A 13,873-nucleotide genomic window follows, 5' to 3' on the forward strand; every position below is an offset into this window, starting at 1 on the left:
TGAGAAACCTGTATGTAGGTCAACAAGCAACAGTTAGAATTGGACATAGAACAACTGACTGATTCCAAACTGGGGAAGGAGTACTTCAAAAGTGTATATTGTTACCATGCTTATTTAACTTATATGCAGAGTACATCACGTGAAATGCCAGGCTGGATGAAGCATAAGCTGGAATCAAGATTGCTGGGAGAAATGTCAATAACCTCAGATACACAGATGACACCACCCTTATGGCAGAAAGTGAAGAAGAATTAAAGAGCCTCTTGATGAAGGTGAAAGAGGACAGTGAAAAAGTTGGCTTAAAACTCAACATTCAGAAAACAAAGATCATGGCATCTGGTTCCATCATTTCATGGCAAATGGATGGGGAAACAATGGAAACAGTGACAGACTTTATTTTTTGGGCTCCAAAATCACTGCAGATGGTGACTGCAGCCATGAAATGAAAAAATGCTTACTTCTTGGAAGAAAAGCTATGACAAACCTAGACAGCCTATTAAAAAGCAGACACATTACTTTGCTGACAAAGGTCCATCTAGTCAAAGTTATGGTTTTTGCAGTAGTCATGCATGGATGTGAGAGCTGGGCCAATAAGAAGGTTGAGTGCAGAAGAATTGATGCTTTTGAACTGTGGTATTGGAGGAGACTCTGGAGAGTCCCTTGGATAGCAAGGAGATCCAACCAGTCAACCCTAAAGGAAATCAACCCTGAATATTCACTGGAAGGACTGATGCTGAAGCTGAAACTCCAATACTTTGGCCACCTGATGCAAAGCGCTGACTCATTAGGAAAGACCCTGCTGCTGGGAAAGATTGAAGGCAGGAGGAGAAGGGGATGACAGAGGATGAGATGGTTGGATGGCATCACTGACTCAATGGACATGAGTTTGAGCAAGCTCTCAGAGATGATGAAGGATAGGGAAGCCTGGTGTGCTGCAGTCCATGGGGTCACAAAGAGTTGGACATTACTGAGCAACTGAACAACAAATCAGTTTACAAAATTTCAGCCAAACTTTGGGAGGAGAAAGAACTACTTTGCTAGGAGTAACTGTAGTTTTTATGGAAATATAGCAGCTTACCTTCATTTCTAGCTCTTGGTTTGATGCAGGTAATCCCTGAAGTTTTGCTTCCAATTTGTATATAAAACTGAACGAGTCTGGGGGGAAAAAAAAACCCCAAAACACCTCAGTTTACTTAAAAACATGAGTTCAGAAGACATCTAGCCTTCTGTATTTTGACACAGTAAAAAGTAAAACTCCTGTAATTCTTAGGTACTATTTTTAAACACAAAGGGCATATGACAAGCAGAAACTACACAGATTAGATAGTGGGCTAATTCTATAACCATTAGAAAAGTTAACTGATATGACCATTAATTTTATTTTGGAATAATGATTTAAACAAAAGGAAACAATTTAATTTCATTTCACTGTGACAGTCTGATGCAATTTAATGAAATCACTGAAACGGAATTCCTTTAAATTGAGATGATACTATACTCGGAAACTCAGGAGGAAAAATCTAACATTAAAAACTTGAATGTTATATTTGTTTAGGGCCAGACAATTACTTCTACTATGGACTTAAACTCAGATGGTTTAATTTTTCACAACTGTCTCTCGGTGTGATGTAATCTATGCCTCAGTCACTATAAACCAACCTACATGACAGGGTTAGCTCTGTGAGAAGGACTTAGAGGGAAGGAGAAAGAGACCGAAGGCAGAAAACATATGGCACAGAACCCAGATTTTAGTGAGAAGAAGCTCTAAAAGTGTCGAACCTTTCTTTAACTTTCTTTCTTCCAATTCTAAAATAATTTGATTAAAACTAAAGAAGCACAGTTATATTTTAGGTGTGCTGCTATTTCATTTGCCCTTAAAACTAAGCACTTATTTATTGTACCAGTAGGTGTCAGTGTAGGTATTTTAAATTTCTGGAACAGTTTTCAGTAAGTGAATACAAATAAACTTAGATAAATGGGGCACCACATTTTTGGACACAGAATTCAAAGTTGCAAAAAATTCTTTGTTTCTCCTGGCATATATTAAAATTAACATCAAATATTCTTCATAATAACAGAGAACTTTAGAAAACCAAGCTGACATATATGAGACACACAGGCCTTGGTGATGACAGTATGCTGATTAACGAATTGGAGTATAAGTTTTGCAGAATCTATTTTATTATAAAGTTATGCTTCATTTTTATATATCAGAATCTATGCAGAGAAACATTACTATGTAAACTCTGAAAAGAACAGTGTTGTAGGTTAGATCACACAGCAAAGTAAATACTATGTTCATGAAGTGACCAGTGAACTACTTACCTGATATTCCTGGTGTCCAGAGGGACAGTCCTCGCTTCCCTTTTTCCAGGGCCACTGAAGTAGAGAGACTTGCCATCATTAAGTGTTCCACAGCCTGTTCCAACCTGGCCTCCGGTTATCTTGTACCACAGTGGGCTGAGCTTCCCCTCAAACCTATCGAACATCTCACTGTGATTAGGGACAATAGACACACAGGTTCCTTGTGCAGCTTCCGAGAAAAGAAATACAGAGGAGACAGGTTTTGTCAAAATCATGAAACATTAGAAGGTACATTAGTGTGTGGGCAAAGGAGACTTTGTCATAGGTGTTGGGGGAAAGAAACCACATCAAAATTTAAACCTCAGTCATCTGCCTGAAATACAGTCATCATTGCTATCATCAAAACAGTATTCTGCTTCTATTATTTTAAATTTTTAAACACAAACACAGAGGGAACCACACAGTTTCATGATTTTTGTTAACCAGAGGATTTGTGTAAACTGAGATATAAGATTTTGTCCACAAATAAAATTTGCTCATTTGTTGCCCTTGTATTAGAGGATCAATATGGGGAGTTTATCCCAGATTTAAGAAAAAAACACCCTGAAACTACGAGTGACAGCACTCGCTACAGAAGGCCTGTAACAACATATGTTTGTCTTTGGTCACGCGCCAGATGAAGAGCAGAACACTGAAAAGCTGGGAAGGATCCTTTGAAGTTAATTCCAGGAAAAATTCTATAAAAAGATTACGAAGCTTATAATATTTTCTCCCATTTTACTCTTTAATCTCAGCTTCCTTTTTACTTTCGCTTGTAGCAACATCTCAGGGTGATTATGGTCAAAAAATACTTCTCTTGTTAAGTTTTTGTTTGGCAGTCTTGCATTTATCAGTTTCACAAGTTGACTTTTACTTTAAATGTATAAAATTACACTTTGTATAAAAGCAACGAAAAGAGCACAGGAAGCCTAATGCTTAAGAGCTTGGTTGCCAGGGATTAAAGCTGAGCTGTAGCAACTCTTAGCTGTGTGACCTTGGGACAGTTACTGTGTGTCTTTGTGTCTGTTTCCTTAAGTGTAAACAGGGACAATGACAGTACTATGTTGTAGGGTTATTTGTTGCATGAATTAAATGAGGTGAAATAAAAAACACCTACTGTAGTGCTTGGCATTAAGTAGGGGCTCAAGTAATGTTAATTATTATCACTATTATTAGTAAATGAATATACTTAAGGGATGAAATACATGTTATCATGCTTTTCCTTCTTAGGCAGCTCAAAACTACAAAATATCTTGGTACCTCATTTGCCTAGGTTACAAATTTCTGTAATTTTAGGACTTAAGAATAAATGCTTAAGAATATATTTCCTTGGAAGAAGTATCATGACAAATAGTACTCAGAGATGAATATTTTCCAAACAAATCATCAGCCATGTCTACAGCCTTACCGGTGTACCCCAGGTCACAGAAACACACCCCTGAAACGCAGTCCCCATGGCCACTGCAGTAACTGGGACAAGGCTCTGATATGTATACGCCATCCAAGCCAAAAGGAGGCACGTTCTTCTGGGAGCTGCTCTCCTGGATCCATCGGAATCTGGTCTTACTGTTGGGAAAAACAGCACATGTGTTTCTGGTACCAATATCTCATACCAAAGCACTGAAATACAGAACAGTGCAGAAAAACTCAAGAGATATATATTTATTTGGGAGTCATGTTCACTTGATTGGACACTTAACCTTTAAAAGGGTCTCAAATCTTTATCAAAACTTCTTGATATTTTCTTCAACATAAATGTTTAAATATCAGGAGGATTTCAGATAAAGAAGATTCTGATGGCCAGAAACATAGTTTTTTTCTTTTTCTTGCATATTTTAAGAGGATATTTGGGAATCTTTGAAACTATCAAATAGAATGTACTTTGTTAGAACAAATAAGGGGACTATGGCTCTGCCATTTGCATGATTCTGGTAGGAAAGAGTCAAGTTTGTACTGACAGCTATATTCTCACCTGTTGCCTTCCTTGCCTTCTTCACTTCTCATCTTGAAGTCTCCAAGATGCTTATTCTACAAACTTAGCAACCAGCTGGACTGCCAACGAACACTGGTAACTGACAACAAACAAAAGAGGGACCTGGACCCTGTGCTTCAAAACCCTGGAACACCAGTGGCCTGGGCTACTGTCCAGTCCTATTTCCCTCGTAAGTTTTGAGGCTGCCAAACTAAAACTTGTCCCAGCTGCTTTCTAATATTTCCAATCCTTTCAACACATCTCTTTTCCTTTCAAATACATGGAAACCCACCTACATCTATAACTTCATAACTAGAAAACATCTCTTCCTTCTCAGTTCTACTAACACTAAAGAGGGAAGATAGATTAGACTATCTAAATACCAATTAATTATGTTGCCATTATTTATAGATTTTTGAGTGAATTCAGTCTCTAAGTAAAGAAGAGTAAAGAATCTTAAAGATTAATGAAGATTATCAAGGATAATTGTAGATAAAGATGGTTCCTTTTCTCCTCTATTATTATGAAAATAATATAGCAGTATCAGAGTACATTTCTTTCTGGCTCTTCAAATAACTATGGTAATTTGGCAACACTGAATCATAACCCTGGCTTTTTTCTTCATTATTTTAAGTTATCTACATTTGGCAAATTTACAAATGTAGCCAACAATGTTGTTTACTAGGTTTAAAAAGTTTTTCAGTGATTAATTTTCTATGAATGCAAGTCTTAACACATTTTTCAATGTGTCAAAAGGAAGGTGAATGCATGTTTTATTTCCTTTGAAGTTAATTCAAAATGTATCAGTCTTATTTTTTAAGGCAAAAGACAACAGAATTGAAGATTAGCAAAACAAAGCAAAACCAAAAAATGAAAAGCAAAAAGAAAGTACAGTTGTAAAGCCATGGGCTTTAGGAAAACTCTTCCCAATGGAGTTATAATATTATTTAGCCTGTGAAGATATTTTTCCTTTCAAAGGAAATAAATGGAATTGGTGAAAGGCATCTTTTGCCAATTGTTTGTAATAAAATGGTAAGGCCTCTGTAATAAAAAAGAAACACTTCAATTCCCTGGTAGAAGTCTTTTTTAATTAAAGTCACACTTGCCTTTTCTGTTTAAGTTTCTATAATAGAACCCAGAGAAACATGGATCTATAATTTCTGCCCCTCAGAAAGCAAAATTCCCCTTTGTCCTGCATGTTTCAGATAAGGTAGTAGAAGATAACACACTCTCTCTTTAGTCCTTTCCCAACTGTCATCTTTGTTCAGAGGATGCCTGCGTGACCTGGAGAATCAGTTTCTACCCCTGTCCTTCGGCCCACCACACTTCAGAGGGGTGTTGCATCTGCCACTTAAACCAGGAAGGTAAGCGCCTGTGTACCGGCTTGTCTTGTGATGTGTGCTGGTGGAGCAGACATTGGGCAGAATATTAAGCAGCTGAGTTTCTAGCCCTTCCAGAGATGCTGACTTTCTGCATTTGGCACAGAGAGCCAAGAGCAGACTGAGGGGTGGTATGGCTGGGGATAAGAGTCAGCAGGGAGGTAGCAGCACATATTTACCACCACCATGTCCCTCCTCTGTAGGCAAGAACCAAGAGAATTAACATGAGCACAAACTGTTCCTTTCAGAAATTCAGCTTCAAATTATTTGTAAAAGAACAATGTTCTAGTAACTATTACACCAGAGCACCTTACCTGCCTCTTGAGAAACCTGTATGCAGGTCAGGAATCAACAGTTAGAACTGGACATGGAACAACAAACTGGTTCCAAATAGGAAAAGGAGTATGTCAAGGCTGTATATTGTCACCCTGCTTATTTAACTTACATGCAGAGTACATCATGAGAAACATTGGGCTGGAAGAAGCACAAGCTGGAATCAAGATTGCTGGGAGAAATATCAGTAACCTCAGATATGCAGATGACACCACCCTTATGGCAGAGAGTGAAGAGGAACTGAAAAGCCACTTGATGAAAGTGGAAGAGGAGAGTGAAAAAGTTGGCTTAAAGCTTAACATTCAGAAAACTATGATCATGGCATCTGGTCCCATCACCTCATGGGAAATAGATGGGGAGACAGTGGAAACAGTGTCAGACTTTAATTTTTTGGGCTCCAAAATCACTATGGATGGTGACTGCAGCCATGAAATTAAAAGACGCTTACTCCTTGGAAAGAAAGTTATGACCAACCTAAATAGCATATTAAAAAGCACAGACATTACTTTGCCAACAAAGGTCCGTTTGGTCAAGGCTATGGTTTTTCCAGTAGTCATGTATGGATGTGAGAGTTGGACTGTGAAGAAAGCTGAGTGCCGAAAAATTGATGCTTTTGAACTGTGGTGTTGGAGAAGACTCTTGAGAGTCCCTTGGACTGCAAGGAGATCCAACCAGTCTATCCTAAAGGAGATCAGTCCTGGGTGTTCATTGGAAGAACTGATGCTGAAGCTGAAACTCCAGTACTTTGGCCACCTCATGCGAAGAGTTGACTCATTGGAAAAGACCCTGATGCTGGGAGGGATTGGGGGCAGGAGGAGAAGGGGACGACAGAGGATGAGATGGCTGGATGGCATCCCCGACTCGATGAGCATGAGTTTGAATAAACTCCAGGAGTTGATGATGGACAGGGAGGCCTGGCGTGCTGCGATTCATGGGGTCGCAAAGAGTCGGACATGACTGAGCGACTGAACTGAACTGAACTGAACTGATAAGCATGTTGCTTTGTGGCAAAATAGTTCCAAATTTTAACAATTTTCACTTATAATTCTCAGCTTTCCAACACTGCATTTGGGGATATCTGAGTTTAACATACTGCAGAAGAAACAATAGCTCATTCGCTTGGGTTGAGGCAGTAACATATTTACTATTCTGTAGTAGAGAGCTCTCCATCACAAATGCCATCCCGAGCAAGTTGGATAGTATTCAAACAAACCAGGAAGTCAGATCCTAATGAACAAGCTTTTGTCTTTCAAAAGCTGAGGTCTAAGAAAATATTGATAAATTGGAAGCCTCAAAATATTGGCTCATTTTGTGATAATAATGACAGTCTTTTCTTATTTCTTAGATGTGGCTTTATCACCTGGGTGATTCTACTCAGCATCAAACGAACTGCAGTTTCAGATTCAACTCTATATTATCTGGCTTTGGGGTATCACACCACCATTGTGTTCCTTGGCTCCTGATTCTATGGACTACTTTCAAAGCAATGTCTTCCAACATCCTGGTATTCTAGTCACGGCAGCAAATATTTACCCCCTTATGCTCCCCAGCTTCATGACATGTTGCACATGTCTATTTGGAAGAGGTAAGGTTGGGCCACAGTTTCAGAAAACCAGAAAAGGTCAGTTTTCATTCCAATCCCTAAGGAAGGCAATGACAAAGAATGCTCAAACTACATTTGAGCATACAATTGCACTCATCTCACACACTAGTAAAGTAATGCTCAAAATTCTCCAAGCCAGGCTTCAGCAATACGTGAACTGTGAACTTCCAGATGTTCAAGCTGGATTTAGAAAAGGCAGAGGAACAGAGATCAAATTGCCAACATCTGTTGGATTATCAAAAAAGCAAGAGAGTTCCAGAAAAACATCTATTTCTGTTTTATTGACTATGCCAAAGCCTATGACTGTGTGGATCATGACACTGTAGAAAACTTTTAAAGAAATGGGAATACCAACCACCTGACCTGCCTCTTGAGAAATATGTATGCAGGTCAGGAAACAACAGTTAGAACTGGACATGGAACAACAGACTGGTTCCAAATTGGGAAAGGGGTATGTCAAGGCTGTATATTGTCACTCTGCTTATTTAACTTATATGCAGAGTACATCACGTGAAAGGCCAGGCTGGATGAAGCACAAGCTGGAATCAAGATTGCTGGGAGAAATGTCAATAACCTCAGATTTGCAGATGACACCTCCCTTATGGCAGAAAGCGAAGAAGAACTAAAGAGCCTCTTGATGAAGGTGAAAGAGGAGAGTGAAAAAGTTGGCTTAAAGCTCAACGTTCAGAAGACTAGGATCATGACATCTGGTCCCATCACTTCATGGCAAATATATGGGGAAACAGTGGAAACAGTGACAGACTTAATTTTTTGGGCTCCAAAATCACTGCAGATGGTGACTGCAGCCATGAAATTAAAAGACACTTGCTCCTTGGAAGAAAAGTTATGACCAACCTAGACAGCTTATTAAAAAGCAGAGACATTACTTTGCCAACAAAGGTCCATCTAGTCAAGGCTACGGTTTTTCCAGTAGTCATGTATGGATATGAGAGTTGGACTATAAAGAAAGCTGAACACCGAAAAATTGATGCTTTTGAACTGTGGTGTTGGAGAAGACTCTTGAGAGTCCCTTGGACTGCAAGGAGATCCAATCAGTCCATCCTAAGGGAAATCAGTCCTGAGTGTTCATTGGAAAGACTGATGTTGAAGCTGAAACTCCAATACTTTGGCCACCTGATGTGAAGAGCTGACTCATTTGAAAAGACCCTCATGCTAGGAAAGACTGAAGGCGGAAGGAGAAGGGGATGACAAAGGATGAGATGGTTGGATGGCATCACTGACTCAATGGACATGAGTTTGAGTAAACTCCAGGAGTTGGTGACAGACAGGGAGGCCTGGCATGCTGCAGTCCATGATGTCGCAAAGAGTTGTACACGACTGAGCAACTGAAGTGACAGTTTCAGAAAAATATGGGGAGAGAATGGCAGTGGGGGGTGGTGAGGATTACAAGGGCTGCAATGTTACAATGCCCAGTTTGAGATGGGCAATAAGCAGGATGAAAGGGCTATTTAGCTCCAAAGGCAGATATGTCCTTATGGAAAAGGAAAGATGTCTCAGAGGACAAAGCCTATAGAGTAGAACAAACAGCTGAGAAGAACAAAAAATTAGGGAACTACTCACCAGGAGCAGAACTGTCAAACTTTCTTATCCTGGACATTGTAGAGAAGGGACCCTAGTAACAGCTCTTTTGTTGGCTTTCAGAATTCTGGTGAACCAGTGGTTGCTATGTGCTTCCCATTCTTTTCATTTTCCTGAGTGGGCAGTGTTTATTATGTTGTTATATATATTATTATTATATTGTTTATCTTATCTCACTGTTGTATGTTGGGTAGGGGTGGGGTAGATAACTCTTTTTTTTGTTGTTGTTGTTCTTTTCAGTTCCTAGATCTGTGAGTCATATCCAGGGAACACTGACATGAGATAAGCGACTTAGAGCCTGATGCTATGATGGGACAAGCCTTTGAGGTCTTGGGAGGAACATGAGTATGTTTTCATGGGGAACAGATGTGAATCAGAGAGCTAGGACAAACTATGTTAGGTTGTTACAACAATGCCTGGTAGCTCAGTTGATAAAGAATCCACCTTCATTGCAGGAGATCCCGGTTTGAATCCTGGGTTGGGAAGATCTTCTGGAGAACAGATAGGCTACCCACTCCAGTATTCTTGGCCTTCCCTGGTGGTTCAGCTGTTGTTAAGAATCCGCCTGCAATGCAGGAGACCTGGGTCCGATCCCTGGGTTGGGAAGATCCCCTGGAGAAGGGAAAGGCTACCCACTCCAGTATTCTGGCCTAGAGAAATCCATGAGCTATATAATCCATGGGGTCACAAAGAGTTGGACACAACTGAGTAATTTTCACTTTCATGTGGATCACACCTCCTCATGTATATCTTCTATAAGATTTTTCTGCACATCCTATCAAAAAGAGGAGTCTGTTTTCTCACTCTCTGTATCTAGACTTGCCTTGTGACTTGCTTTGACCCCTAGGGTGTGGCAGTAAGATAGGGTCAGGCAGCTTCTACTTTGTTTTTTTTTTAATGCTGAAACCACCCAACTGTGGATATTGTTATGAATACTGGGGTGGATACTGGGATGAAAACCACATGGAGAGAAAGGTCCTACTAATTCCAGACACTAATCGACCTACAAATTGAACAAAGCTACAATATAAAGTTTGGAGAGATGAGCAGAAGAACTACCCAATCAATTCCATAAAACCATGAGAAATAATAAGCCACTGCTGTCTTAAGCCACTATGTTTTGGAGAGGAATGTTGCACAGCAATAGGCAACTGTAAAAATATTATCCTAGGCTCTACTGAGGGATATGAAAAAGGACTAATGATAGTTTTTAAAAAGTAATGCACCTATGCATTCCTGATCATTTTCCTTCCACTGGTTGAGAGGTAACAAGGTCTGGAATAGCTGCCTTGGATCCAGAGATATAAGTTGTGTGTTCAGAATGGCAGAGATACCCTGTCAGTTCTGAACTGCTCACCTTTGGACTATTATGCAGTAAAGAATGGATTTCTATCTTGTTTAAGCCTTGTTAAGCATCTGAATTTATTTTGCTTTTATAGTAGCTGGACTTGTATCCTAATTAAAGCACAACGCAAGTCAAATTATTAAATTTCACTAAAGAAGGTCAACTCATCAACTCTGGCACAAACCAAGTCATTTGAGTCTCTTTGATACACAACAAAGTACATTGGCATGTAAAGACAAAAAAAATTACTTATAAGTTGATCTTAGATCCAATGACTGATGAATTCTTTCTTGAAATAGTTGGCATTTAAAGATTATGCTCCAAAGTTTAGTAGATTACCACAGAAACTTATATATCCTGACCACACAAGTTTCTTACCTATCTGAGACGTCTGTATACTGAAATCTATGGTGCAGTTTCTGAAGGTATGCATATCTAATTAACAAGGGAGGCAGAGAACACAACCAGGATATCCAGCTAGATGTAAATCTGGTGATCAATTAGGTGAAAGATTATAGACAGAATGGTCTCTACAAACATTATAAATAAACCACTCCCATAGATTCTTAGCTTTTATCATTTGGTCAGTCAGGATGAGATAGGTTATACTGATGTAACATGCAGCCCCCAGTCTCAGTGGGTTAACCCAACAAAAGTTTATTTCTGGCTTATGCTATATGTTCAGTATAGGTTGTAAGAAAGTCTGCTGATTGCAGAAATTCAAGGACCCAGACTGATGTAAGCTTCATCACAAAAGGTGCTTTCATGAAACAGATAAGATGGCAAAACACACATGAACTCAAAGTCATGTGTTTCATTTCCACTTACATTTCATTAGGCAATGCCTAACTTTAAATTGTGTGGAGAAAGTATAGTCCTACCATATTCTAGGAAGAAAGTAAGGCTGGAAATAATGCTTAATGGCATTAATGAGTAGCTCAACCTCTATATTAAGTTACATCACCAGCAGTACAAATAGACCTATTATATCATCTCAGTTCTGCACAGAAATGCTTTGACTGAGTCACAATTGAATATTATGTTCTAGGATTCAATTAAAAAGTGTCCACTTGCAGAATGCTTCTTTATCTTTTGAAAAATTATAGTTAAGATACTGATCTTGATGTTACCTACTCCACCCAACACAAAGATATATATACACAATACAACTATATTTTAGAAAAAAGTACACTTAATTTTTTTATCAGAATATATATATTTTCTTTCTTCTTATTCAACAATGAGAACCAAATGACCCTATCTCCTGACCTCTCACACTTTGTCCTAGCTGCCAGAAAGCTAAGAGTTAAACTTGTTGACGTATTACAAAAACTAATTTACTTCAAGTTCTTAATCCATTTAGCTCATGCTTCTGTCAATTGATTTAAAATCTTTTTCTCTATTGTATTAATATTTATCTTAATGATGAGATATCTCAAATTGTCTATTCAAGAAGGCATTAAGTTAGAAAAAAGTCATCACATAGTGAAAGTCTGTTATATAATGCTTTATAACTCACTTAGCTTTTAAACATCTTCTGGTTAGTGATGTAATCCCAGTGCCCAGGACAGAAGCTGGCACAGGTAGGTGGCTCAATAAGCATTTGTCGAATGAATGAATGGATGAGCAAGTTAGTAAACTTTTTCACAAATGTGTGTGTCATTTTCGTAAGAGCCATTACTTGGATAGATACTGCTAGAGGTTATGAATTCTCTTAGGTTAATGAGATACATGAAATGAAGATACTGAGATAAATTATGCTCCTTAGACATGGCAACTATGGCACATGGTAAGAATGGGCACTTTACCTGGATGCAAGAGACCTTGGAATTACAATGGTGATTCTTGTCCATTCTTCAAAGTCCCCCGTGTGGTACATGGTTGGTTCACTCAGTTCTCTGGAGTTTCCTTCGCATCCCTTGCCTGCGGAAGCTGGGTAACAGCCTTCTTTTACCAGAAACCAGGACATTCCAGCATCATGAGAGTACTGAAGAAGAACTGGGGCAGCACTGCTGAATTGATTGGCACACCCAATGTTAAGCTGTTAAAAAGAAAGACAGAATTACACAGGCTTTGGTTTCAAGACATCATTTAACAAATTAGATGCTACAGCAGTCAGGGTTCTTTCTACTGAGTTTGCACAAATTTACAATGATAAGACATGCAGCTCAATTCCAACCAAGGCCCTTTCACAGGGTCTGGAAATCTCTGTAAAAGCAATAGGTGCTATATCTTCTTCTTGGATTGATCCTTTGATCATTATGTAGTGTCCTTCTTTGTCTCTTTTCACAGCCTTTATTTTAAAGTCTATTTTATCTGATATGAGTATTGCGACTCCTGCTTTCTTTTGGTCTCCATTTGCGTGAAATATTTTTTTCCAGCCCTTCACTTTTAGTCTGTATGTGTCCCTTGTTTTGAGGTGGGTCTCTTGTAGACAGCATATATAGGGGTCTTGTTTTTGTATCCATTCAGCCAGTCTTTGCCCTTTGGTTGGGGCATTCAACCCATCTACATTTAAGGTAATTATTGATAGGTATGGTCCCATTGCCATTTACTTTGTTGTTTTGGGTTCACGTTTATACAATCTTTCTGTGTTTCCTATCTAGAGAAGATCCTTTAGCATTTGTTGAAGAGCTGGTTTGGTGGTGCTGAATTCTCTCAGCTTTTGCTTGTCTGTAAAGCTTTTGAATTCTCCTTCATAGCTGAATGAGATCCTTGCTGGGTACGGTAATCTAGGTTGTAGGTTATTCTCTTTCATTACTTTAAGTATGTCCTGCCATTCCCTTCTGGCCTGAAGGGTCTCTATTGATAGATCAGCTGTTATCCTTATGGGAATCCCTTTGTGTGTTATTTGTTGTTTCTCCCTTGCTGCTTTTAATATGTGTTCTTTGTTAATTTGATTAATATGTGTCTTCGGGTGTTTTGCCTTGGGTTTATCCTGTTTAGGACTCTCTGGGTTTCTTGGACCTGTGTAACTATTTCCTTCCCCATTTTAGGGAAGTTTTCAGCTATTATCTCCTCGAGTATCTTCTCATGGCCTTTCTTTTTGTCTTCTTCTTCTGGGACTCCTATGATTCGAATGTTGGGGTGTTTCACATTGTCCCAGAGGTCCCTGAGGTTGTCCTCATTTTTTTAAATTCTTTTTTCTTTTTTCCTCTCTGCTTCATTTATTTCCACCGTTTTATCTTCTACCTCACTTATCCTATCTTCTGTCTCCGTTATTCTACTGTTGGTTCCCTCCAGAGTGTTTTTGATCTCATTTATTGCATTATTCATTTTTAATTGACTCTTTTTTATTT

The 13,873-nt window shown here is 38.9% G+C and overlaps 1 protein-coding gene across 1 annotated transcript in view; it reads right to left on the reverse strand.

Annotated features, from left to right (window-relative positions):
- RELN (reelin) overlaps window positions 1-13,873 on the reverse strand; it is a 536,272-nt gene that overhangs the window by 97,578 nt on the left and 424,821 nt on the right. Inside the window, exons 28-31 of the mRNA XM_061165186.1 lie at window positions 12,383-12,615; window positions 3,752-3,909; window positions 2,326-2,533; window positions 1,079-1,155 (exon numbers count right to left, since the gene is read on the reverse strand). Of these exons, the coding sequence (XP_061021169.1) occupies window positions 1,079-1,155; window positions 2,326-2,533; window positions 3,752-3,909; window positions 12,383-12,615 (676 nt within the window). The remainder of the gene's footprint in view (window positions 1-1,078; window positions 1,156-2,325; window positions 2,534-3,751; window positions 3,910-12,382; window positions 12,616-13,873) is intronic.

The sequence above is a fragment of the Dama dama genome, chromosome 18 (genome assembly GCF_033118175.1).
Source record: "Dama dama isolate Ldn47 chromosome 18, ASM3311817v1, whole genome shotgun sequence".
Lineage (NCBI taxonomy): Eukaryota > Metazoa > Chordata > Mammalia > Artiodactyla > Cervidae > Dama > Dama dama.